A 27,237-nucleotide genomic window follows, 5' to 3' on the forward strand; every position below is an offset into this window, starting at 1 on the left:
AAACAGCAACAGACAGGAGATCATCCGAATCGGTGACTCGCAGAGGGGAAGAGACGAAGACGTCACTAAACGGTTCCACCAGTTCTCTTGTCAAAACCAGATCTGGTCTCAGATCAGTTCAGTTCACCAGACATTTGGCCAGAATGGTGGGTTCTTTTAATTTTCTTCAGCTAATGAATACATCTTTCTGTTTTTGTTGTTTGATCTTCCCTGTTGTTTCTGTTTTCTGTCACAGAGCAGCTGCTGTAGCCTTAAACCCAGAGGGGATGATGGGAGGTGTAGTCCAGTAGTGACGTAAGCTGTTGGTGCTGCTGCTCAGATCATGTGCTAAAATAAAGCCTGCAAACTGAACTCAGACCAGCGCTGCTGTGTCATCAAACTGTTTGATTAGACCACTGACAATGTGCGTGCCGCTAGGCAAGTGGTTGCCCTCAGAAAAGAAAAATGACAACACCCCCAGTTCACACCTGCAAACTCACCTGTGCGTAGATGTGTCAGTCATAGGATCAGTCTGCCAGACATTTTGTCCCATATGGGCTTCCATACTGATGCTGAGCCTGAAACCAGCAGCGCGTTTGGACCTTTTCATTTGTGTCTCACTGGTGTCTTTTCACATAGATAAAAGGCCAGCATTCAGCCTGCCTATTGGTCAGATGTCTGAGGCGGGAAACGTCTTGGTAATACAGGACCGCTTCACACTTCACAAAGATGTTTGCGCGCCGAGCAGAACGAGGAAGCCGTGTTGAGCACATTCAACATGCCTGACACGCTTTGGGCTCAGAGAGTCAGTCTCTCAATAGCGGAACTGCAGCTGAAAGAAAACGAATTCATTCATTTTTAAATCAAGTGTCAAACATCTGTTGGTTCCACTTTTTCAGATGTCAAGATTTCCTGCTTTTCCTTGTCATTTCTGTCAGCGAAAGGAGACTCTTTGGTTTTGGGCTGCTGGTTGGACAAAAACAGACATGAAGACATCACTTTCAGCTCTGGGAAACTGATGACATTTTTTCACAATTGTGTTACATTTTATAGATTAATTGATAGTGAAAACAGTTGGCGCACTGCACAATACCATCTGAATCTCTGTTGGGGACTATTTTCAGCAGCGGATGAATCCACATTTGGTGCTCAGAGGCTGTTGGCACGTCTCATTTGTGTTTAATGTTTAAACACAGCTGTCAGCTGATTTGTTATCAATGCCTGTGCCTGAACTTTGACCTCAGGGTGTCAGCTATCTGAGGTGTGCACGTGGAGTGGGCGGAGTTTCAACACCTGAATGACTCAGCAGAGAATCAGAGAGTCAGTGTTTCTCTTCAGCTCATTTGCTTGTCAGGTGGAGTCTCTGCTCATCCAAACAAATCAGAGCAAAACTACTGAAATATTCCACACAAACACACAGCTGAGACACACAGGACAAGCTGGGACAGGTGGGGACATCCTCACTTTTAGTGCAAACACAATGGATCCTACACTTCACCTTGTCTTTCATTAGCCTCTCCGAACCTTATAAACATTCACACATCCCAAAGTGGCTGTAATTCATTTCAACCAAAGTCCTCTTTAATCGATTTGATTTCCTGACACTTCCTGTCTGCGCTCACCTGTCAGCTGAGTCAGCAGGTACAGAACTGCACTTGCTCATTGCCATGAAAGACAGCTGAAACCAAACTAATTCTGTAACTACTAAGAAATAAAAAGCAAAATCAGTTTAGGATCTGTGAGACCAAACGCTTACAAAAAACCCCAAAATGTTCTAAAACTATGAATGAAAACATGTAAACAGTCAGAGTTTCTAATGAATTTGTTTACCCAGCGGCCTGCATGTTTATCTGTTGTGTCATCAACATCTGATGAACCACATCAGACTGCAGCTTCAAGCCACTTAAATCTGTAGGCCTGTAGATGGATTGACAGTCAATCAATGCATTAAGCTCCACCCCTCATGTTTCTGTACACCCATATAAGGAGAAGAAAAAGTTTCTCACACACACACACACAAGCCTGTTGTGTTGATGAGTGGGTGTGCAGCGTCTCCATGTGGTGAACACAGGAACCATTTAACTGAACAGCTGTTTCTCAATCATGCATTTCTTCACAGGAAAAAACTCAAGTCAAACTGAGTTCTTCATTTGTCAGCTGAGGTGTGCAGTTTCACTTCACTTCTGTTGTTTAAAATCTTCAGTTTGTGACGATGAAGTCTCACCGAACCTACCCAATCAGATTTATTGCGATTATAAATGAAACGTGTAGCGTGCTGACGTTTCACAGACTACAGAATCAACAGAAGACAGTTAGTCACGCAGTCATGTGCAATGAGACGCCTGAGGTTCTGCTGAACGTTAAGCACCACACGCTGAGCGAAAGAACAAACACTGAGAATTCAGCTGGTTTTATTGAAAAACACTCCGGTTACAGCGACACGATCACAAGGCGGGAATAAAAAAATAAAATCAAGTCAGAGGAAGAGAATCCACTCCGGCTTCACGTCTCCAAACTCAAACAGGACGACACGACAAAAACCTACAGAGACCGGTTCACTTCTATTTACACAGACCAGAGCAGATCCAGAGACCAGAGCGAGCCGGACCGACACCGAGAGCCGCAGACCCCCAGGACACACACACACACACACACACACTCCAAACAGTAAAAAACATAACAGAGGTTTCAGTAAAAATTTGGTTTTCCACATAAATGCAGTCATCACAGCGTGAACAAAGCAGATATTCTCGGTCTAACGCTAGCGTAGCTGCTCCGTTAGCTGTCAGCAAACCAAACGCCGCATCGGCAACATGAGCATGTAGCATAACATGTAGCTAAGAAGGGACGCAAAGCAAGAGAGCCCGTTTTCCTGCTGTGTGTGGAGAGACATGAACGCCTCACACGCAGTCACTGTGTGTTGTGCTAAAACGCAGGCATCCTACGTTCAGTCCTGTACCTGAACGCATCACGTGACCCTGACAGAGTATGCTGCCATTCACTATACAGCATGTTGCTATGGTAACGGCACACAAACACACTGATCTGAGGGATGTTTTCTTCTGTTCTATTAGATGGAAATACTGCAGTAAAAGCACCTACAAGTGTACTCTGTACAGCACTGGAGTAAATGTACTCAGTTACTTGGGTGTAAATGAAGTTTTCAGGCTGTCTTTCCCAGCTGTCCAATCAGAACACTTCACGTCTGTGATCTGATCACATGCTCGAAGGTTTACGATGACATCATCAGTCACATAACCGTGATGATATGACTGCATATTTTTTTCTGGGTGTGTTGGGGCGAACTGATCCTGGACCTGATCTGCGTCGCGTTTCCTGTCTGTCTGCAGCTCTGAGGTGACGTCCGGCCAGCCGGCGGGGTCAGAGGTCACTGGCGGGGGTGGGGTGGGTTCTGTCAGGTGTTACTGCGTGTGATGGTGACTATTCATCGTCGTCGTCATCATCACCTTCATCCTCTGCATCTCTCTTCCTCTTCTCCCCCCGAACACCTGCAGCGTCCACATCTGACAAAACACAACACTTCAAATCAAACTCCTCTTCCTCGATGCCCACAAGAGGATCAAGTCAGAGATTTTCAGAATAAAACTTGTTTGAGAAAAACAAAGTAGAAACAGTAAACGTAAAATCTTTTAATCATCTCAAAGCGAGTTTGGGACAGAGAACATGAATAAAATACAGTGACTTTATTGTCTCAGTGTCCTCACTTTTTACTTCACCCGTGTTTCCTTGAAACTCCAACACTTATTTTTACAGTTTCTGCTCACACTTTTCAAAATAAAAGTCTACTGAGTGACCGTTTCTCAACAATGTTTAAAACTAAAGACAAACCTCCATCTTCCTCTTCCTCCTCCTCCTCTTCCTCTTCCTCCTCCTCTTCAACATAGTCTCCATCGTCTTCTTCGTCCTGAAAGCAAGAGCCACCACATCAACACAAACTGCCGACAGCCGCTTTGCATCTCACGCTTGTCACCTGCTGCACGCTCACCTGGATTCCTTCCTTCATCAGGTACGACAGGCCAACCTCATCCTCATCCCCATCCCCTTCAGAGCCCTCCTCATCATCCTCATCGTCATTGTCCTCATCATCACCAGGTGGGCCGGCTTCATCATCATCGTCGTCGTCTGAGAAAAAATGTCAGCCAACCGCTCGACTTCAGACACTTTTATTCTAGCGTGTGTGTTTAGTCTCAACAACTAACCAGAACTGTTTCAGTTTGAACCCCAACAGTCAAAAGAAGCACTTTTATTCCCATTTTCTGATGTTGAGGACAAACACAAGGACAAAACTCACATTTCACTTTCAAGAGTTTCCTGTTAGCCCAAAAGCACCCAACAATCCTCTTCAGTCTAAATTCACGTCTCAACACACACACACACACACACATATATCTTCTATTCTGATTGGGTTTTTTTATATATATAGTGTTGTTTTATATTTATACCATTAGGTATTTTGTTAGGTCACTGGGTTTATACCTGCACCAGGGAAACTAATTTCGTTCCACCTCATGTGTCTACATGTGTGAAAATGACAATAAAGCTCCTTGAATCCTTGAACAAAGTTGGGACACGACAACGTTAGGACAAGTCTGGTTAGGGGGTCACGTCTCACCATTGTCTGCCTCTGAGTCGGGCACCTCGTTGTCCTCCTGGTCGTACCCGTCCAGATACGTGAGCTGAGGCAGCAGCTCGAAGACGCTCTCTCTGTAGTCCTCCAGTGTGGACACTTCATAGCTGTACAGGTCCAGACTCTTCAGGTTCTTCAGGTTCTGCTGCAGTGCAGATGAGAGGAGAGAGTCAGAGATCTCAACACCACGTCACCCCTCAGTGGTTTTAAGTTCAGACTTGGCTGCCACCGGACACAAACTACACACTGACATCACTGAAACGTCTTCACAGTCACATTCTAGTTTAGAAAAAACAGCATCTGTTACTGAGATTGATAAGCTACCCAACATTAGGCGGAAGGTTCTAATGTCGCGGCTGATCGCCGTAAGTCGGTCTAAACACTTATGTGTAGCTGATGAGTTTTAGAGCGTGAGCTGAAAGCAACGAGGGGACGTGAACTCACCAGGGCCTTGATGGTGCTCAGCTCCTTGATCTTGTTCCCACTCAGGTTCAGGTACGTCAGGCTGGGACATTTCTCTGCCAATGTGTCCAAACCTCCCGAGATGGTGTTATCACTCACCTCCAGCTGGAACACACCAACGCATGCACCAACATCAGACAGAGAGACAAACTGAGAGAGAAGCATTGCATTGTGGGAACAGGGAGGGTGCGGGCTGACCTTGCGGAGTTTGGGCAGAGAAGGAAGCTTGGAGAGCGATGTGAGGCCGGCGTTCACCATGCTGAGGATCTCCAGCTCCGTGTACTCGTCTGTCAGACCTTCAACCTCGCCATCACTGGAGCAACAGTTATCCACCACCAGCTCCACCACCTGACCACACCCACAGGAGACCGTGTGACCCCAAACACCCACAGTCAGAGACATGTTTAGATGTCCCCAGAGACAACACGCTTGTCGATAATTTGGAAAAACTGTCAGTAGGTAGTATGAGGTACCCATGTTCAGACCTTACTGGGTATTACTGGTATCAGAGTTAGTGAACTACATTATACTGATGCGTTCCTTGTATTCTAACCACCTGTACGTGTAACAGGACAAATACTTTAATGCAGTATACTGTGATTTAAGTATTGTAGCACTGATAGTCATTACCACACTGCTAAAAGGTTATGAGACGGGTCTTACACATCACATTGGTACAATTTAAAGTTTGCAGTGATTATCCTCCATCCGGCCTGCACTTGAGCCGGTCTACATCAAAACAAGAAGTACTTTCATCAGACCTGGAAACCTGCAGCCACACCGGCCCTCCTGTGGACCAGTTTGACATGCCTGCAGCAGACAGACAGGTTTGAGAAAACTGCTTTTGTACAATGAGAGGAGAGGTGTCGTTCCCTTTTAAAGACACGAGACCTGAACTCGATTAAAACGCAAACTGGAGAATATTTTGGACAATATTACTGCTAATTCTTCGCCTTTTCTGGACAGAGAAAAACATACATTCATGTCGCTGTCCGACAGCCGCTCGTACGCGCAGTGTTGTGGAGTGAATCATCTCACCTAACAAACACTCTCTGATCAACCGTCGGAGTGGAGGAGTGACGGCGACGCACGCACAGACAGCTGCTAGTGTGGTGCTACCGTTTTCACTGAAAATATTCCCATTTTCTGTCGCTCAGGACGCCAAAGCCTCTAAAAGTTAATGACGAAGTAACAGAATAAAATAATTTAAAACTGGTTGTATGCAGTGGAGAGAGGGGCAACCAAAAGTTCGGTTTAGTACCGTCTCGACAACCAAACTGCTATCGCAGAATCGTGAATTCCCATGTGTGGATACAGCGTTGCTCTCATCTTCAGGAACCCATCTGGCTTTGATCAGCAGCGTCACGTTTTATTCAGATAAAAGCGCCTGGCACCAAACGGGCACAGCGCTGTTTCGACTCTGATGCGTGCTGTAGGGCTGACCGCCGTCACATACACAACCAAAACACACCGGAGTGGGCGGGAACAGCAGAGTGACACACTCTTAAACTTTTAAGAGTTTAAAATTCACAAACGACTGTTGTTGTGCTGAGTGTGGGCCGAAATGACCAGCAGTACCCGAAGAACAGTGAAAGATATTTAAATCGAAGCGGGGCCGACTATAACGAAATAAACTTATATTTTGAGGACTTAAGAACAGAGCCCGGTTCGACGCGCCATCAGATTGCTAGTATCGTGGATAACCAACTATTTAACAGCGAAGGTTAAAATGGTAGCCTACTCGGTCGCGCGTCGGAGCGAGGGGTATAAACAAATGTAACCGACGCCAGGTGTATTTTTCTTTAACGTATCTACCGAGTACTAGCGTCGACCCTCACCTAGATAATCCTGACCACCGGTCCAGCATGAGAGCTGGGCGCTCGCCTAATTAGCTCGTTAGCGTGTATGCTAGCAGGAGCTAGCTCCGGGGAGTCCCCAACGGCGGGCGAAGACTCGGAGCTCGAGAGAGAGCCTGCACGCGGCGGATTTCCTCCATGTTGGAGCTGCAGTGAAGTTGTTATCCGAGTCAAAATGTCGGAAGAGAACACTGAACACATTAAACGGAGAAAACGCGACGTCCGCTCTGGTCGAATGTTTTCAGCATCGTCACTTCGCCCGACTCTACATCCTTGACCAATTTCTCCTGGAAATAAATTAAAGTCCGCGCTGTTGTAGTCAACGTTACCCACCTCTGCTGGATTTCTGTTCCTCAGCTCCAGGATAATTTTCATCTTCATCTCCATGATGCGGCCCGAACAGAGGGGCAAAAACAAACTCTAACAAAGGAAAACTGAAAATAATATACGGCTCAGTGAAACACGATCTCACTGTGGGCTTCCTTCACCAGCGAGAACCAAGCAATAACTAAGCCTCCATGTTCGCTCACGCCCGACCTCCACGGAGAGACCACGCCCACTGGTGATGAATATTCATACTTTATAGATACCGGTCTCCTATTGGTCCAAAGATTAACCCCTCACTGACTCTCATCCCCAGCTTCTTATTATGCAATACTCATCTCGACGATTGGTTGGAATTGCAAAGGCGTTGCTTCATTGTAACCAATGACAAGCCGAGAATGAAACATTTAAACTTTACATACACCCACTCTTTGTCCTCATTAGCGCCATGTTTTACTGGCACCTTCAAGTTTACTTCGTTTTTCACTCATAAAGGCAACCCCCCCGCAACAAAAACAACGCAGTCAGCCTACGTTATCGTTACTGTGCAACATGCACACTTCATTTGAAATCAAACTGATATGGAACTGAATTTTTTGATACTGTCAGACACTTGAGATGTTTGTATGTTTCGTATGACATTTCACTGCCTCAATACTCTGGTCTTTACAGAAACAGTACTTCCTTTCAGTTGCTACTTCTAACTTAATTTATAAAAAACAAAGTTTCATAATTAACCAACTCAAAGACGCTGAAAACATCTGTTATCACTAACATTTGATGTCAGGATGTGTTCAGGTGCTTCTGTGTGCTACAGTCAGTTTTCATTGTTTCTGACTTTTTAAAAACAAAACAATTAATCCATTCATCAGGAAGACAACCAGCACATTCAGCCATGAAAATAATCCTAAACTGCAACCCTACATGAAAACTCGAGTTCCACTTGCTAGCTTCTTCTAGAGTTTTTCAAACACATCACTCGAGCTTCACAAGAGAGATGTTTGCTCACTTGTCATGAAACTATGACAATGTCTTGTTTTGAAATTATCTTTGTTTTTAATCGCATTCATTTATTTTTGTGTCTGAAATACAATAAAGCACTGATTGTACCGAATGTAGTAGTAATAGTACTGTAGGCAATAGTTGTAGTAATAATCACTACAGCAGCCGTAGTACATAAAGTAACAGTATAACTTCTACAGTAGTATGTGTAGTATTAGTGATAGTTGTAATATGTATATGGTATTAGTATTATGGTGTATATAGTACAGTAGTATATTACCTCTGAGTGTGTGTTTAGTTTCTTTCTGACTGACGTGTCAGACAGGTGAGGAAACACCTTGAGCGTGGAGTTTGACAGTTTCTCGCTCACTGCTTCCCCCTAGTGGAGTGGAGTTAAAACAGCAGCCAAAACGTTACAAAACGTGTACAATTCTCTACGGACTATAACCACTTTCAAAATCCCTCATAAATTTCATCATTTACACATTCACAAAAGAATCATGAATACTGCACTACACTGCACACTTTTGCAGTCTAAAGATTTAATGTCAGTCCTCGTTTACATTCTACTGGCACCTTACACTCTACCTCTACTTTATTTTGCACTACATTGCACTGTTTACTGTTGTATATATACTTTCTATATTGCCTTGTATATATATTTTATATATGCCACTTTTTATTTTGCTATTGTTAACATTTTGTTTAGCTTGTTGTGTGTATTGCTGCTGCTGCACTGCAATTTCCCAGCCTGGGATCAATAAAGTATATCTATCTATCTATCTATCTATCTATCTATCTATCTATCATTACAGGAAGGTCGGGGTTTCAGGTTAATTTCATAATCACTCAGATATTGTCAGTTATTACATGACTGACATGTACTGAACAGCAAAGCACTAATAGGTGCTGATGGAACTTAAAGGAAATAAAGACACAGAAGAAGGTGAGTTTTATTTTATCTCAAAATTTTACTTTTGAATAAAGAGCAGATGTTGCAGTTATAGACCATTTCAGTGTAAAGGTCTTCAAAATATAAAGATGTGAAAAAAATGATGACAGAATAAATAATCCGAACCACAGAGTAAACAGGATATGACGTTTTCAAGAAACAGAAACTAAATCTTTGGCAGATAATCAATAAAAATAAATAATCAGTGTCAGTGTTGTGTTAAAGGGACAAAACAAACACTGTGGACCAAACAGAATGATGATCATTCTGTGGAAAATACAACAGCTGATTTTTGGCAGGTTAAATAGTCCAGTTGTTAAAGGATCAGTTCACCCAAACTACTAAAGCATCTTATCTCAAACCTACGTATGTAGCAGGTTTTTCTCCAGGTTCTGTGAATACATTAAAGTAAGAGACATCGATGAATAAGATGGGACTCAGAATCGACTCCTGAGGAACTCAGACGTGAAGAACTTGAAGAATTTGCCAGACATTGTGGATGCTCGCTCAGAAAGTTAGAAACTCGACATTTTTCAAAGGTTCGGGAAAGTAAGGGCAATCTCAAAACATGGGAACATTGTTGGTAATGTTTTTGTTTTTGTCAAAAAAGACATCTGAATTCAACAACAGTAAATACAGTGTATTACAATACGGGACTCCGATCTTTTTGGTATAGATGCAAATACAACATTATCTATCAGTTTGTATCGTGTGTTTAGCAAAAATGTTGGTTCAAAAGCACAGAAGAAGGAAAAAAATTGATATAAATAAATACAAGACGTTACACAGAAAGGAGTTTACAAGAACAGACGCAATTAAAGGGAGGAGAGAAAATGAGGTGTTAATGAACTGACCCTTTGCTGTGTGATACTGTGTGCTGGAAACTCATCTGAGGGATGCTGTGATTGGCTGATTGTCTGAAGCCGTTCTGAACCACCAAATGAGCTGCGGTGTGTTTATTTTCACCCGTGTGGAGGAGGACGGGGGTGGACGGAGCAGCAGCTGACCTCTTCTGAAGGTGTTTTCAGCTGCAAATGAATCTTCTGCTGTGATTGGCTGTCCTGTGACCTGAAACCCTCCTGCAGCCTACAGAAAAAAACAAACACACACACACACGCTGCACTGTGTCAGAGTGTGTTTTCTCTCGGCGGCAGAGTGTGCAGCACCTGGTCAAGCAGCTGCAGCGCTCGGTGCAGGTGAACCTCCAGCCAGCAGGGGGTGTCCTTGATGCTCTGACGCGGGTAATCACACCCCCAACCTTTAACGAAGCTCAGACGCACGATACACAACCTGCGCAGGTCGTCCACACCGAGACCTGCAGCCGAACACACACCTGAAGGAAGACAGGAAGTCACAACTTCAGTCAGCGGACTGACACATGGGTCACATTCCAACATGTCTTCCAGCAGTGCTTTGCTGTCCGCCACCACTGGGGGGCACTACTGCGCAGAAGACAGAAACCACAGCACATTGTAATCACGGAAAAGCAATAATAAGCATCTTTATTTATACAACCCATTCAGAACAAAGTCACAAAATGCTTTACGTGATTGAAGCAGAATTAAAACATTTCAAGAGGCGAATAAACAATTAAAAAGTAAAATGTAAAGAAATAAAATAAGATGAAAAGAACAATAATATTCACAAAACATTTTGAGTAGTCATTTAAGAGGTGACTGAGTCTGTAGCAGTAAAACCTTTTAATAAAAATCTTTAAGTTATTTAACATTTTCATTAGAAAAGCTTTCCTCCATCACATGACTGAATCACATCCCCCCTCCACGACTTTCTATCAGGGATAAATCAATGATGGCCACTGGGTGGCGCTCTGCTCACTGAATGCAGCCAGCTTCATTGTAACCGTCGCTTTGACCCTGAGCAGACAGACAGGTACCCACAGAGAGAGAGACAGGTGATACTCACTGACAGCGGGAGCAATTCCCCCCACGCTGTTCGGCCCGGGAATCGCACCGACAACCGCTGCCGCCTGAGTCACGACTGCTGCCTGAGCTGCTGCAGCCTGCTGCTGCATCTGCCTGTGGCACTGCCTCAGGTCAAACACCTGGACAGAGACACACAGGTGAGACACAGCCACATGGGTAAGGTACGTACCACATCACCACAGCGTCTCGGGTTCGGTCCCGATGAGGCGAACGCACAAACAAACTCATCTGATAAAGTCGAGTGCTGATGTGGTTTATTTCCGGTCAGGATGTTACAGAGAAACCAAGTGGCACAGAGCTGTCTGTCTGTGAGTCCAACAGAGACGCACATCAGAGTGTCCCCTGCAAATCCACACACCTTGATATAAGCTCCCGGGTAGATCTTGTGGACTCCGTCTCCTGGCGCTCGACCCGCCTCACGGTCCAGGTAGAAACTTTGGACGAACACCGAGTGGTCGCTAAGGCAACGCATCCAAACGTCTCCCTCCCCTCGGCACTCCAGCTGGACCCCCCTACCAATGTGGAGCCTGCCGGAAAATAACACGCAGAAGAAGAAAGAAGGAAAATTAAGGAAGCAGACAAAGGGAGGAGACAGGCAGAGTAGGTAACATTTCCTCCTGCCGCCACCGGTCCTGTCACTGGTCTCTCTGGGTACCTGGCACGGTGACTGGCGGCGGTGCGGTGGACGTTACTGAGCTGTCCCAAACAGAAACGGTCCCCTCCCGAAGGATCCACATAACCGTCCACTGTCACCAGAGGACAGTTGGACTGGACCTTAAACATCTCCCCAACCTGAACGTCCAACTCAAAGTATGAGATGGAACACCAGAACTCTGGACCTGAGGGACAGGGGGACAGAGACAGACAGAAGGACAGAGGGGAGGACATTTTTTAAGAGTGAGGACATTTGCAGGAAGCGATAATGTTTCTGCACAGGTTTGGTACCTGGGTGGTTGGACACTGGCTGTGGATACGGAGTACTACTGTGATGCTGTGACCCTGCAGGAACAAACAGTTACTCAGTGTGATGTACACCTGCACAGTACTACAGTCAAGTATTACTACAGCAGTACTTCATCTTGATTGTTTCATGTGATGTCATACAGAAGTGAGTGTTGGGGGCGTGGTGATGATGTAACGGAGGCTGCTGGTGGCTCCGCCCACTCTGATGAGGTCCCACGGGGTTGTAGAGGACAGGGCTATTACCTGTCCAGGTGGCTGCGGAGACACAGAGGACACGGGTCAGTGTTTGTCCAAAAGTCCTACTACTTCTGCTTTTACTACTACTGAAATTATTTCTGACATTACTACTGATACTACCACTACCACTACTACTAACTGTACTATTACTGCAAATGCTATTATTACTACTACAGCCATACTCCTTCTACTACTATTGCAACTACTCCTTTGGGTACCAATTGTACTACTGGTACTCTTGATCCTGATTTGAGCACACATTCACTGAAGTACAGGTGTGTGCAGCCCTACAGGTACAGTACCTGTGCTGGGGGCGCTGCTGTACTCTGGACTTTGCTGGGTTGGGGAGGTGGGGGTGTGAGGGGGGTTTGGGTGGGGCGGGGAGGCGTGATCCCCGTGGTTTTGAGGTGGTGCGATCTGAAGAAGGCCGGTGCCCTCGCCGCCCCCTCCGACACACCCGACACCTCCACCGCCACGACCGCGGCTGACGGCGGCGGCGGCGGCGGCCGTCAGAGCTGCCGCCGTCATGGAGCTGCTGCCTGCGGGTCACAGCAGGACGTTAAGACTCAGAGTCCGATCGAAATGTGACATAAATACATCTGATGGACTGACTGACCTGGAGGAGAGAGGGGCATGCTGGGATACATGCTGACGGGGCGGGGCTGGTTGTAGGGGTCAGTGTGGGGGGGCAGGTCGATCTGCAGGCAGTCCTGCATGAACTCCTCCTTTATCAGAGACTGAGGACCTGAAGGAAGACGGGGCAGGACGAGGACTGTGAGAGGCGCCACACAAACCTTTACGATCAAACTCAGTATGACGAGCTAAGCGGCACACTGGGACCATAACACGACAGAATAATAAAAACATACTGTGGTCGATCAATATTTTACTAACTTAACACAGTGTACTATAGTACAGTATTAGTGTAGTACAGAATCATCTAAAAAATCAACATACACAAAACATTAAAATATTAACATAAATAACAACATGAAAAGCTTCCTGTGTTGTGTTGACCTGCAGGTTATTACAGCACTGCGAGGTCGTCATGGTGATGCGACGCTGTTGTTACAGAAGGGCGGATCCTCTGGACCCTCACACTGATGGACACGCGGCGGTGTGTGTTTACCTGTGGCGGCGGGGGACGCCACCCTCTCGTAGTGGTAGGGGTTCACACACACGCTGTCGTACTTCAGGTCGAAGGCAAACTGACAGAACTTCACGTGTTTCAGCTCGTTTTTATGGAGGTCAGGCCAACGCCACAGGCGGGCGTAGATCACATGAGGGAAACCTTTCCTACCTGCCACCTGCCGGCAGACAGACAGACAGGTGAGCGTAAGATCAGCAGACAGACAGAAAGACCCTTCATGGAAATTTAAATAAACAGTGGGAACACACTGAGCCATGGTGAGCAGGAGGTCACCACAGCAACACTGAGTGTGTGTGTGTGAGTGAGTGAGTGTGTGTGTGTACCAGGTGATGTGGAGTAGACCCGTCATGCCAAACCACGACCATGACATCATGTCTGACCTCACGAATGTGTGCGTGTGTGTGTGAGAGAGACAGCCAGACCTCAACACACTGTAAAAAAAGATTCAAGTCGTGTGAAACAACACGAGGCGACCTACGTAAGCAACCTGTAAAGACGCTCGTGCCGCCAAAACACATGAAACACCTGCTGGTTACATTTCAGACCAAACCATCCCTGAGAGCCTGAAGCCTGAGACTGAGCCTCAGGGTTCGAGCCCACACAGGCTGGTCTGAGACTGAAGCCCGTTTAGCTTTGGACTCAAGTTCAACAAACCAGTTAATCTGCATCATCCACAGGTGGAACCCTGTCATCTCACTGGGTCGCTTTCACACCTGTTTCAGCAGTCTGAAGTTTTTACAGTGCAGCACACACACACACACACTCATACACACTCACACAATCACACACTCAAACGCTCAAACACTCATACACACACACACAGCCTATCAGGGCAGAGTGTGTTCTGTGTGCACAGGTGAAGGGCAGGGATAAGACTGTGCAGACACAATACACACACACACACACACACACACACTGATCAGACATTCACTGTCTGATCCTGGATCAGCGTGGGACTCATCAGTTCTCTCCACTTCCTCCCACTGTACAAAACCAAAACCAAACCATCCCTGAGAGGAGTGTTGCCATTTTGTTCTGGTGCCGTCACTTGGAACCAGAGTCTGCATCCCATCTGCTAACATGGAGTGGGAGGGGTTTACAGACTGTACTGCAGCCAGCCACCAGGGGGAGCTCTAGTGTCAGCCATCTTTATACACAGTCAACTGCTTGTGATGCTACACCTCCTGTTTCACAGACGGCTGCTCCTGATTGGACAGAGCTGCATGTTTGTTAGGTTTTAAAGCAGTAAACAGCAGCTTGAGACGAGTTCAGAGCTCATGAGGACCGAGGAAGGACTTTGTGTTCAGACTGAAGGATTCACAAAGAGCAGATGTGGCTCAGAGTCCTGGAGGAGACACAGAGTCTGTGTTAACACCAGTCAGGAAGAGGAAAAACACTTGAGCTCCTCACAAAGTCAGCAGATATCAGGAGCCATTGACACACTCCACTGGTGTTCTTGTTTTACAGTGTAGAAACTCTGCGGTATGAGATCCAAGCACAAACTCTAGACAAGTACACATTCCCGTCTGTCTGCACACACACACGCACACACACGCACACACACGCACACATACGCACATGCACGGGCGCGCACACACACACACACACACACACACACACAGTCTGGCTTAACTTAACCCAGCCCCTTTCCTGTGTTTCAGACAAAACAAGCCAGCCTGCCCTTCCTCCTCCCCCCCCCCCTCCCACACACACACACACACACACACACACACACACACACACACACACAGTCTTCAGTCTGCTCCCTGTCTGCTGTTCTGCTGTTCTATCAGTTTTTTCTGTGTGTCACTCTTTGGATCCCTCAGGTTCTTCAGAAGGTAGTAGAAGCTTTTAGTGGTTCCTTCAATCCACTTAAAGACTTGGAGAGTGTCTTCAGGATGTTCTGAGGAGCTTCCATAGAAGACAGAAAAATAACATAAGTTATTTAAAGGTTCTTGAAAATGCTGCAGAGAGACCCAGGAAGGTTTGAGGGGTATAAGGCAGTTTCATTTGTTGGATATGAAACCTGCAGATGTTTTTCAAGGGGTTCCAAGGAATCTTTTGGAGGTAAAATAGATTCATTAAAGACATAATTAGTTCTTGAGGTGGGTCCATAGATTCTTAAGTTTTAAGGATTCACTAGAGGGCTTTGAATGTCCTTAATAAGTTTGTGCTTTTCTGGGCAGGTTCAGATTATTCATACGGAGCACCAACGAGTACATAAAGAGGTTCTTGGGGTGTCCAGCGATCGCTGAGAATGTTTCAAATGGTTATAAAGAAGTTTTACAGGGTAACTGAAGATCCAGTCATTCATGGGTTCTTCAAAATGTGCCAGATGAACCTGACCAGGTTCTAGAGGCAGTAGAGGAGGTTCCAAGATTACTTTAGAAGGTCGCGAGGATGCTCAGAGAGGCTGTAAGGTTTTTAAGTGGGTTTTCGGACTCTTACAAGAACTCCAAAAATCTCTAAGGAGGTTCCTGGGGTGTGCGGGGGTTGCTGGGAAGTTTCATTCAGTTAGGAGGGTGTAACAGATAACAGAATAACAGATAATCCAGCGAGGTACTGAAGAGCTTTAAGGTTTCATAGTTCATTCGGCGCTCCAGAAGAGGGAAACCTCCATAGGATCCTGAGCAGGTCCAGAGGGCTGCTGAGAGGGTTTCATAAGGTTCTGTGGGTTCTTGAGAAAATGTCAGATATTCCTGCGGAATTTCTGGAATTTGATGGATTTGAGGAGGTTCTAAAGGTTCTAGGTTCTAGGTGTATCTGAGGACAATGCAGTGGCTGCTGAACAGGAACTGATGGCCTTAGAGGTGTTTGTTCAGTCCTTGAAAAGTTTCTAGAGGCATTTCTGCTGGTTCCTGATTTGATTTGAATTTGATCTGAGCTGAACGTGGCTCATGTGAAGAGCAGTCTGAAGTGTGATCCATGTTTACATCCTCTGGTCTGATAATTACTGTGTGACAGTCGGTAACCACACCCAGTCTGCTGCTCTGACACACACTCCGTTCTGCTCTGCACAGCCAGAAAACACAACAGGAACACCTGAATACCAGACCTGATGTGGACCACACAAGGATTAGAAACGGTTTGAGGAACGAAAATGAAAACCAGAAATGAATGAAATTTTGGGATGAACGTAATCAAACACAGGGACATAAATAACCTCAGTTTGAATGAAAACATTATTTTTTTAAATTTTAGATACCCGATAAATAATGTTTTTTATTGTTCCAGTCAACTTTTCCTGAAACACGACGGGTCTACAAACTCTCCGATAAGACGTAGGCCGGCCTCGCCGTGACGAGGCGCGTGAGAGGTCAAAGGGTTCGTTCGCCTCGTGCGTGAATGTGACGAAGGTTACGCCCTCCTCATCGCTCCACACACAGCTGATTTTCAGCTCTAGGTCACATGACATGACACACGAGTCTGCTTTTATCCGCTTTTTACAGTGTAGACAACAAACACTCTTAACACACGTTTCAACTTTTCTGAGAAGAATTTCTGATATTTTCAGCTCCATCGTGCAGATCTTAAAGTTTGTCTCTACCTGCAGCCGTCCGTCCAGCGTCCTCTGGATGGTCACACACTTGCTGGGCTGGACGCCGTTGGTGGTGACTGCGGTGATGAGCGAGTCCAACTCGTCCTTCTTCTCCTTCAGCTTCTTCACCAGACTCTCGATGGCCCGTTTGGCGAAGCCCTCGTTCTCTGCTCCCTGTCGGTGGCACATCAGGCTGTGGACGATACTGAGGCAGGCGTCGGCGCTGCTGGGGGGCGGGCCGAGCACCGACATGGTCACCTGGAGGGCAGGACTTCAAAGATTAGTCAGCTGATCCCGTGCTGGGCCGACAGACGCCCAGTGTGCGCTGACGTCACCCTGCTGACACGGGTCTTTCTAAAGTTCTGACATTCTGGAGACCAAATGAGGAATCTGTTCATCAAGAAAATCACGGCTGGCTGCGGCCGCTGTTGTTTTGACTGCGTGCAGGAGAGTTTCAGTTTCTGAGGCCATCTCTGATATTTTCTAATAAGATATCAGCTGATGTCATTTTTATCAACAGGAACAAACTTTCTGTTTGACGGGGTGAAAACCAGCCCGTGAGCTCAAAGCTGCTGTGTGTTTCTGCTCGGACGCCGCTGATGTCCGCCGGCTGGTTCATCAGCTCTGCAGAAGCTCACCGGAGGTCCCATCCAGAAACCTGACTGATGCGCTTTAAATCAGCTAAAAGACAAGACATGTGCAGCTGAACCGGGTTCTGTGCCAGTTCTGAATCCACATGGACTCCAGGGACACTGGGATTGATCACTCAGTTTAGTTTGATTCCATCTCAGAACTGTTTTACCAGACAGCTGAGAACAAACTACAGTACAGTACTACAGTACTGGAGTACATCAGAGTAATGCAGGATGTCTGAGCTGCATCTGTTCTGCTCTCAGACCTGCTGACACTTTCACTGTGTTGCATGACGTCTTACTCATCTGATCCCTGTTCAGTTCACACCCTCCACAGACTGACAGGCTCTGCTTCTCCTCATTACGTTATTACAGTGACAACACAATGACGTCAGACGGCCACATTTAGCTGTCAGTGATGTCATCAAACTGGTTCATTTTCTGTTGACTGATTTAATTATTAATGATGTAATTTCCAGTACAGCTGATTGTCAGACACGTCAGCCAGAAACATCACGCAGACAGACAGACAGTCAGACAGACAGGCAGGCAGGCAGGCAGGCAGACATCAACAGTTGTCAGACAGAAAAGCAGCCGCGCGGACTGAACCCTCGGCGGGGTGGCTCCGTTCCACTCACCGGGACTCGGCTCTCTTGGCTCGGCTGTGATCCGCTGCCTGTGACGGTGAGACCGTCTGTCGGTCGGTGTGTCCGCCGTCTGATCCAGACCGAGTCTGTCTGCACACTCACTAAGCGTCAGCGGGGAGGCGGGTGTCATGCTGACCAGACATAACAGGAAGTCAGACCGCTCACTCGACAAACTCCACTTTATAAAAATAAAAGTCGCTTCATAAATTCAGGGGGCAGAAGATTCCACGACACTGGACGTTTGAATCAGCTCGTGAGCTAATGTGAGCTAATGTCCCTAAACATCCGGCTACTCAATCAGCCTCGCATTTAGCTTTCTGAACTCGATAGAAGTTAGGCTTTTATTCTGGAGGTTATGGCCGGAAGTGCACGTCCCGCTGCTTTCTTGACTCCTGCCCCAAAGTTTGTTTGTGCGCGTGACTTCTGTCGAGTATGAGAGCCAATCGCTACTCTGCTCCACACGCGCGCGTGGGTGTGGTTGTCCCGTTTAACCAGGTGACTGACAGGACGGACTGTGGCGCCACCTGGTGGTCCCGCTCGGGGACTTCGTGTGGAGTCCATTATCAGTACAGACGCACGGTGGGTGTCGGTGGGTGATTTGCAGGTTATAATACAAAGACACACACTTCAGTCACTGTCCTGCATGAGTTGATTGTGTAAATATTACAATATTTCTGTACTTCAGCAGGAGATCCAAACAGTCTGTGACAACTACAGGTTGTGTGACGCCTCAGAGACTTCAGGCTCCCCCTCAAGGTGCTCAGGAACTGTTACACCTGCACCACTGAGAGCATCTTGAGTGGGAGCATCACCACATGGATGGGCAGCTGCACAAAGCAGGACCTCTCGGCCCTCAGGACGGAAGTCCGCTCAGCTGAGAGGACGATCAGAACAACTCTACCCGACCTGCAGGACATTTACACCAAACGATGCAGGTCGAGAGCCGAGAAGATCCTCAGGCAGCCCCATCACCCCGGACACTCACTCTTCTCCCTGCTGCCATCAGGCCGTCGGTTCTGCTGCCTGAGAACCAACACTGAGAGGATGAGGAGAAGCTTCTTCCTCCAGGCCATCCGTCTGCTCAACAGTGAGCGTTAATCTGGACAATCCCACTCCCACCTACACTACATGTAAATACTGCACATGTTCACATTTTAATTTTATTATTTTTATAAGCTTTCTATTTTACAATATTTAAATTTTACTTACCTATTTTTTGTTAGCAGGGACATAAGGAATTTATGTCACTGCAGATTGTACCGTGTATGATTGTGTGTGTGACAAATAAACCTATCTTGTATAATATAATATAATATAATATAATATATATAATATAATATAATATAATATAATATAATATAATAACCGGGTTAACACTGCAGGACAGACAGCTGCAAAGTGAAGCTACGGTGAGTTAAACTGGACCGGCTGGTGTCAGCTGGTCAGGATGTGGTCCCGAGTGGATCTGAAGACTCTTTAGTCTCTTTTTCCCCGACTTCGCCAGTTTCGGTCCGATGTGACTTAGCAGAAGAGGCAGGTGAGCAACCGACGGAGGTAGACACGGACAACACCTGCGGAGTCTGTTAGTGCCTGTTGCGAAGTCAGTGTCAAAGTTAGTAATGATGCAGCTCTGAAAACACCTGAAAGCAAGTAATTCCAGGTGGTCGGAAGATGTTAAATCTACCAGGCTTTGCAAAACAAACGGGAGTTACGTCAGTTAGCTCATTAGCAGCACCGACAGCAGCTGAGACGTCGCGGTGCAGGTGAACTCCGTCCCTCGGTGTTAATGTCGTGAACTGATTTTCCTCGCCAGCAGTTGTTAATTTGGCTAAAATCCGCCACTAACGAGGCCACCGTTGAAATCACGTCGATAAAACGTTTAACGACGCTCGCTCAAAAGCTGACATTGCTGTTACTGAAGCGAGAGAAAATGGCGGCGAAAACGTAAAGATTCATGGCTTATGGGCAAAATGAAAACACGTATGGACCAAAGTTTAAGGCCCGCGAATCTTCGGGTTAGTCTCTCAGATACGGTGGCCATTGAAGCCGCGAAGCAGCCCTGAAGAAAATCAACTTTTGATGCAAACCTGCAGCCTGATATTGCGGACAGGCGCGAAATCAACGTGACGCTTTGGCGCATGTGAAAGGAAGTTCTGCTGTTAGGGAGTGTGTCATTACAACTTGAACGCTTGTCTGTTAATTAGGCCGTGCGTGAACGAGACTTGGCTCAGCGGTGTTTCCAGCCACCACAGGTTTGGGTCTTCCGAGAGGCGTCGGTGCAACCGGAAGCTGATGGATTCGTCCAAACAAGGCTCGTTTTACCTGAGAAGTACCTCAGCGCTTTCTCTCAATGAGCGGTGAGCCACACACCTCAGCTTCATCAGGACTAATGTGTATTAATCAAACATTTTATCTTCTGTTTCGTGGACCTGAATTGATGAAATGAGGTATTTTTTCTTTCTGTTCTTTTCTGTTTCTCTTTCTCGCCATGAACCGCCCTGAATAATGTGTGGACTACAACAACACTGTGTCCTAATCTCATTATGACGTCACCCTGCTGGTTCGAACCTTTAACTGGTGTGTGTGTGTGTGTGTGTGTGTGTGTGTATCGTCCTACTGTCAGCTTCTCTCAGGTGCTGCTGGAGCAGGTGACCCGGTCCAGGATGGTGACCTTTGACCCCGTCCTGCTGCAGCAGAGGAATGTGTGCCGCCCCTCGCCGCCGGTGGTCTTGTTGGTGAAGGGAGAGACGCCATCGCTGCCTGTCGTGCAGGTGAGCCACAGAGCTGCAGGCCAATGAGAAGCAGCCGGATGTCACCAGGTGTGGGCAGGCTGTAGGCACGATGCTGTGTGAGGCCGGACGAGGTGAAAGCTTGTCAGCGTTGAGTCAGCGTTGAAGTATCTTGATCGGTGGACTCTGGTCTTTTTTTGGTCTCATTTAAATGAAACAGGAAGGAAATGTTTGGGTGAAATAAGTAAAATCAACAGAAGTTCTCACTCCTTTTATTAGTTTGTTGTTTCTGGGTGTTTTCGCTGAGCTGGGAGAGCAGCAGGGTGTCGAGGACTCTGGAGGATCTTGCCTGCATGTTGGACTGGTCTTTGATGATCCCAGAGACCCTGTTTGAGCATGAAGCCAGACTCACCTGGTTAACCCTCTGACTTGGTCCAGACTCGTGACTCGTCCTCGTCCGTGAGGCTGAAGCGGCGTCCGAGGAGGAGGAGGAGCGTCTGGACTCGACTCGGCTGGCAGCGGGCGACTCGCCGCCTCTCGGCCTCCAGACCCAGAGGCTTCTGGAGCTTCAGGAACAAGTACAGATGGAGAGCTGGGTTCGCCTGCAGGCGTGAGTAGATCACAGTAAACCAGCTAGTCTGCAAACAGCCGCTGCTGCAGTGTGATTGGATATCTGTTCAAGTTTTTCATTAAAATGTGGGTGACACCAAACAGGACTCAGAGGAGGTGGATGTTCAGATGTGTGAGGAGCAGAATGAGTCAGTACACCTGTACTTCTGTGTGTGTGTTTCCTGTGCAGGACCAGGTCACCTGCGCCGTCGGCTCGGCCGGCGCCTCCTCCTGGCGAGGAGAAACGTCCAGAAAGTGACTGCAGGTCAGTCTGTCAGCACAGGCTGACTCAGAAGCGACCGGAGGAGACGGGCAGCATGTCTGAAGCAGACTCGGGCACCTGTCGGACTCACCTGCTTTATGTTTGTGCTGCAGGGCGAACACGGCTCAGTGGGCACCTGCAGAGGGGCGGGGCCACAGCTTACAGGAGGCGTGGCCTGAGTAGAGCTGACGCACCAACCAAGAAGCAGCTGGACGCACAGCTGGATGACTACATGTCCATGTCCAAGAGCAGATTGGACAAAGAACTGGATGACTACATGTCCATGTCCAGGAGGTGTCTGGACGCTCAGCTGGACGAGTACATGTCGATGGCCGGACAGGTGGACCTGAAGTGGGACTGAGTCGGGGGGTGGGGGGTTTATGAAGATGATAAAGAAGCTGTGACCTTAGTTTTGTCTCTCAGGGGAGTTTCAGGTGTGTTGAAGCAGGAAGTTGAGGTTTTTTTTAGCACTCTGAGGGGTTTGCTGTTTTTTGTTGTCGTCTGTTGACCTGCTCTGATGGAGCCGCGAGTACTTCACTGTCCTCTCTGTGTGTTGGAACTTGTTTGTGTTACTGAGGCTCCACTTTTGTTCGCAGCGTTTAACAACACGTTTTAATAAAAGCTGTTCCCTGCTCAGTGCCTGGTTACCCTGCGTGCTCTGATGCTGCAGTACTGACCAGAGTCCGGACTCCACTCGTCTGTGGAGCTTGAGATTCGGTGCTGCGGTGCAACTACGGTTTTGTCAGTCCAAAGACAGACAGGTGAGAAGCCTGTACTACAGCCAGTACTACAGCGTCTGTAATACTGCAGTATTACTGTGATGTTTGTCTCACGGTCGGGAGGCGGTTCTTCCTGCTGTCCAGTGTCAACAACTTCCTGCTTTGAAGCTTCTCCTGAGCATCCTGAAGGACCATCAGCTGCCAGACAGCTTTGGTTACCTTAGAAATACAGAGTTGATAACATCTGGTGTTTCATTCATGTATTAAACGGTCCTCACAGCACAGCTGAAGTCCAGTCATCAGGAACTGAAGCCTTTTGGACGAGAGCTGAAACATCTTAGCTTTTAAACTGAAGTCCAATTGCCCCAACTTAAGATGACCTGGATGACTCAGAATGTACACAGTCAGTCTGATCAGCTGCATTGATGATGTGTTCAGTGTTTTCTCCTGTAAAAACGTGTGCTGGATGTGAAGCTTTGCTGCTTTTCCTCTCAGTGTGTTTGTGATCATGTTAGCTTTGGACTGAACAAACTCTGTGAAGGAGTCACTTTGTCCTCTGGCTCAGTGGGACCACATGTCTCACTGTTAATATAAGTTATTATATAAGTTTGACAAAGCAAACAATCAGTGGATTCATGGAGAAAACAGTCAGCAGATGAATCATCAGCTGCAGTCAAAATGAGCTCCAACAGGAAACGTCTGCAGGAGACACAGCCAGCTGATCTGAGGTCAGACAGGACAGGACACCAGTACTGCAGTACTCTGAGTACTTTTACTGTCAATTCCTTAAGTACACTTTCCTGATTGTAATTTTACTGAAGTAGATTTTCACTGAATGATTTTTAACTAATTTTACAGTGTGGTATGGCAATAATTAAAAAAATGTATTTACTGTATTAATCCCTTCTGCATTTGACCCATCGCTGATTGAAACACACACACATGCAACATGCAGTGAAACACACAGCAGCAGTGGGCTGCATCAAGCAACCGGGGAGCAAATTGAGGATTGAGTGCCTTGCTCAGGGGCACACCGGCTGGCTAATGGAACCGACGACCTGCTTCTCCATCCTCTAGGCCACCCATACAGGATCTGAGTACTTCCTCCAACAGCATCATGTTAGGATGTCTCACCCGACAGGATGACACGGACGAAGAAGGTCTGTGGTGAGACGGCGGCCATTTTGTGTGTGTGTGGACAAAAATCTGTTTCCACAGTCACATTGTGAGGACCCACACACAACATCCACACAATGTAAATCATTAAATATTAGAAGAGTTTCTTTAAGGTTAGGCTGACGTTAGGATTAGGTAAAGATAGGTAAGCCTACAGGAGATGTCAGTCCATATAGTCAACTCTGTGTGTGTGTTAGCAGGCGGTTACATACCGAGTGGCAAAGCATCATTAAGGGGAAGTGACATCACCGAGCACCAGCTGAGCCCTAACCCTAACCCTGCTCCGAGGTTTCTGCCTTCTAGAAGTCAGTGTTTCCTCTCCGCTGTGGCCAAGTGCTGCTCAAGAGGGAATGTTGGCTTCTCTGTATTACAGTTTAATTAAAGAGTTTGGTCTCGACCTGCTCTGATTGGAAAGTGTCTTGAGATAACTTTTGTTGTGAATTGGAGCCATATAAGTAAACTGAATTGAATTGAATTGAACTGAGCTGCAGTCTGACCCTGGATCAGCTGGAGGAGCCCTCAGCTCACGCTGTCTGTGTTAGTGTGTCAACATCACCGAGGAGAATGAAAGTTCATTTAGATTTTATTTTAACTTTCAAAAGTTCTGAGTTTTCTGTTGTGTTGAGGTGCAATATGACGTGACTCAGGCAGAAACGTTCACAGACCACATAAACGTTTAAAGTTTTATTCACGACTTCTCTGGTTTGGGGTAAAAACACAAGCAAACAAACTACCAAAGGCAAAGTCGCAAAGTTTTTCGACATTTTAACGTGCTAATGTCGATCCAAGAAGGACCTGAAACAAAAACCTCAAACTATAAAAATACAGGATAAATGTCTACAGCATGTCTGAGCTTACATTTAAATTTAGGAAGGAATTTCACAAAATACAAAGACATACAAAATGTGTCTGCACATACGCCGTTCTTCAGCGTTTCAGGTCAAATGAAGAACTTATTTGTCGTCAGTATCACTTAGTTATGGTTAAACTTCTAATAAAGCAAAACTGAAGAAAGACCAGAGTCCTCTGTGAGCAGTCGCATCAGTCATGTCAAGTCCAGCAGGTGGCAGCAGCGAGCTGTCCCAGCCTGACACCAGTGTTTGTGTCCATGGACCAGAAACGTCTCCACAGCACAAAGAAAACAAAATCAGTATATGTGTTGAACATGTCGTCATGGTGATGAGAACTGCACAGAGTTATTTAATCAATGACGTGAAGTCAGATCTTTGATCACTTATTGATCAGCGGCTGATGATTGGTCCTCTGGGTGTTGAGCTGATCTGAGGTCCTGCAGAGACACAGTGAAATGAGTTTGTTTCTGTTAACGGAGTTCAACATCGTTTTATCTCTGCTGTTTTCAGCTGTCTGTCTCACTGAACTTCCTGTTTCTGCGTGAGCTCGAACAAACACGTCCAGTGTTAACGTTCAAACAGACGTCTCTCGCTTGGAAAGGAGATGGTGACATCATCCCTCACAAGCGTCGCTTTCACGCCGCCACAGGGCAGGATTCTTCCAGGAAACATTAAGGCGTGAAGCTCGTCTGCCGTTGTGCAACCAAAACAGGAAGAGGATTTGTCTTCCCCAGTCGCTGCCCTCAGGTGATGGTGAAACAGCCGCAGTGTTGGTCCACCGCGTCCACCTCAGACTGAGAGGAAACGCGTTCATCAAGTCTTTCTTTGTTCTGGGAAAACCAAAACGACGGCGGGATAAAACTCGTCTGTAACTGCATTAGTCAGGAAACAAAGATTCCCGGTGAAATTGGACCAAATGTCGACTTTTAACGATTGTTCCTAAAAGCTCATAAACACGTCAGGATTAGCTGCTGCTCTCAGACAAGAAGCAGCGAGAGATGGGAGTCGATTGTGCTGCTTCACCTTTAACCCGCAGGTTCAAGGTCAAACAGGCTTCGAATCTCTGCAGAGGAGAAACTTTCCAAAGTAATAAAGTTAAAGATGGGTTTTGTTAATAAAAGGCAGCTGAGTCCACACGAGACCAGAGAGGAGCTGATGAAAGTCTCGTTAAGTGGCCTTCAGTTAGGACTCAGCTTTACGAGCAGCAGCTTTTCACTCTCTTTTGCCCTGAGTTTCACCTCACAGGCCACGTGGACCCCACACACACACACACACACACACACACACGCACACACACACACACACAGCTCCCACACCTGTTTGGAGGTGGTCCTTGGCTCCGCCCCCCCGTCAGTTCCAGATCCAATGGATAGCCAATCCCAGCAGGAGCAGTGGGCTTCCTGGACCAATCCCTGAGGCCTGAGAGGGGTCACGCAGAGGTCACCAGAAAAACACAGGGAACGGAAATCGTTACTGTCAAACACACGTTTTAAATGGTTGACATGTTTTTATCACAAACCTCAAAGTTAAGTTCGTGTGAAACATGAAATCATTCAGTCTGAATGTTTCTCACTGAGCTCGTGGGACAAATCTGAACATTCAGACATGAACAGAGCTGACTTTGTTTTGTCCCGGACACTGAACCTTCTGTGAGCCGCCATGACCAAATGGACCAATCAAAAGCCTGTCTGAATGTGTCGTATGATGATGTCACTTTGCTGGGTTTGGAGTTGGATTCATGACGAGGTTGAAGGTTATTCAGCACACTTGAAATCACTGCTCTTCCTTTGTTTAAATGAAGAGTTCAACATCTCTTCAGAGTGCTGGGAAGTGACTTTATTCTTTAGCCATCAGCTTATCAGCTTTGAAATGTGACAGTAAGACTTTACTTAAATATGTTCAGTGTTCATCAAGATGTGGAAACGTTGTTTTAAGATAAATAGCAGCAAAGAAAACAGGGGAGGGTTCTCACCTTGTCCGTGACTTCAGGATGATAAATTCCAGTCACTACGAGACACAAATACTGTTGTTAGGACTTCTGATAGTGGTGCTAATTCTTTTACTGATACTGTTAGTAAGTCACTGGACAGTTTTGGCCCTCTGCTCTTACCAAAGTAATAGTCGAAGGTGGCGTTGTAGTCGTAGTCTGGTGTCGCCGTCAGTGTATAGTCGTAATCCTCGGTTGTTGACTCATCTTTGTCTCTTTCTGCATTTCCTAAAGCAGAATCAGAAACAACATGTGAATCAGACAGACTTTTAGTTGTTGGAAAGTGATTTTAGACTAACAGTTTCCCTCTGCCTCCAGTCTTTGTGCTAAGCTAGGCTAAACAAAACACATGAAAGCCTTACAAATGTGGCATTTTTATTACTTATTTACTTGCTTCTTAGCAAAAACATACTTCAGAATGTTGTGGGGTTGTCTTAGTTGACACGCCCCTGCAGCATTGTATGGCAGTCGGGGACAGTGCCCCTGGACTGGAAGACCAGGGTGGTGGTCCCTCTTTCTAAGAAGGGGGACCGGAGCTCGTGCTCCAACTATAAAGGGATCATACTCCTCA

General features: G+C 46.6%; 2 protein-coding genes across 3 annotated transcripts; one reads left to right on the forward strand and one right to left on the reverse strand.

Moving 5' to 3' along the window:
* Positions 1-2,373: 2,373 nt before the first annotated feature.
* LOC124065340 (acidic leucine-rich nuclear phosphoprotein 32 family member E-like) lies at positions 2,374-18,464 on the reverse strand. 2 transcript variants are annotated; one of them, XM_046400632.1, is made up of 17 exons: positions 18,325-18,464; positions 17,064-17,312; positions 13,496-13,673; positions 12,983-13,111; positions 12,669-12,905; positions 12,271-12,384; positions 12,112-12,165; positions 11,822-12,005; positions 11,525-11,693; positions 11,147-11,285; positions 10,390-10,556; positions 5,288-5,437; positions 5,072-5,194; positions 4,613-4,772; positions 3,986-4,122; positions 3,829-3,904; positions 2,374-3,503 (listed from the first exon to the last, which is right to left on the reverse strand). In XM_046400632.1, the coding sequence occupies exons 2-17, from the start codon at positions 17,304-17,306 to the stop codon at positions 3,421-3,423; spliced, it is 2,343 nt and encodes a 780-aa protein (XP_046256588.1). In that variant the 5' UTR covers positions 17,307-17,312; positions 18,325-18,464; the 3' UTR covers positions 2,374-3,420. The 2 variants fall into 2 exon arrangements, with proteins under 2 accessions (XP_046256588.1, XP_046256587.1); XM_046400631.1 differs by lacking the exons at positions 10,390-10,556; positions 11,147-11,285; positions 11,525-11,693; ... (6 more) ...; positions 17,064-17,312; positions 18,325-18,464 and adding an exon at positions 7,279-7,505.
* A 1,257-nt stretch (positions 18,465-19,721) lies between these two features.
* LOC124065341 lies at positions 19,722-22,569 on the forward strand. The gene is made up of 6 exons (XM_046400633.1): positions 19,722-19,742; positions 20,538-20,690; positions 20,957-21,104; positions 21,501-21,672; positions 21,862-21,936; positions 22,047-22,569. The coding sequence occupies exons 2-6, from the start codon at positions 20,626-20,628 to the stop codon at positions 22,292-22,294; spliced, it is 708 nt and encodes a 235-aa protein (XP_046256589.1). The 5' UTR covers positions 19,722-19,742; positions 20,538-20,625; the 3' UTR covers positions 22,295-22,569.
* The last annotated feature ends 4,668 nt before the right edge of the window (positions 22,570-27,237 follow it).

Source organism: Scatophagus argus, chromosome 9 (genome assembly GCF_020382885.2).
Source record: "Scatophagus argus isolate fScaArg1 chromosome 9, fScaArg1.pri, whole genome shotgun sequence".
NCBI classification, from domain to species: Eukaryota; Metazoa; Chordata; class Actinopteri; family Scatophagidae; genus Scatophagus; species Scatophagus argus.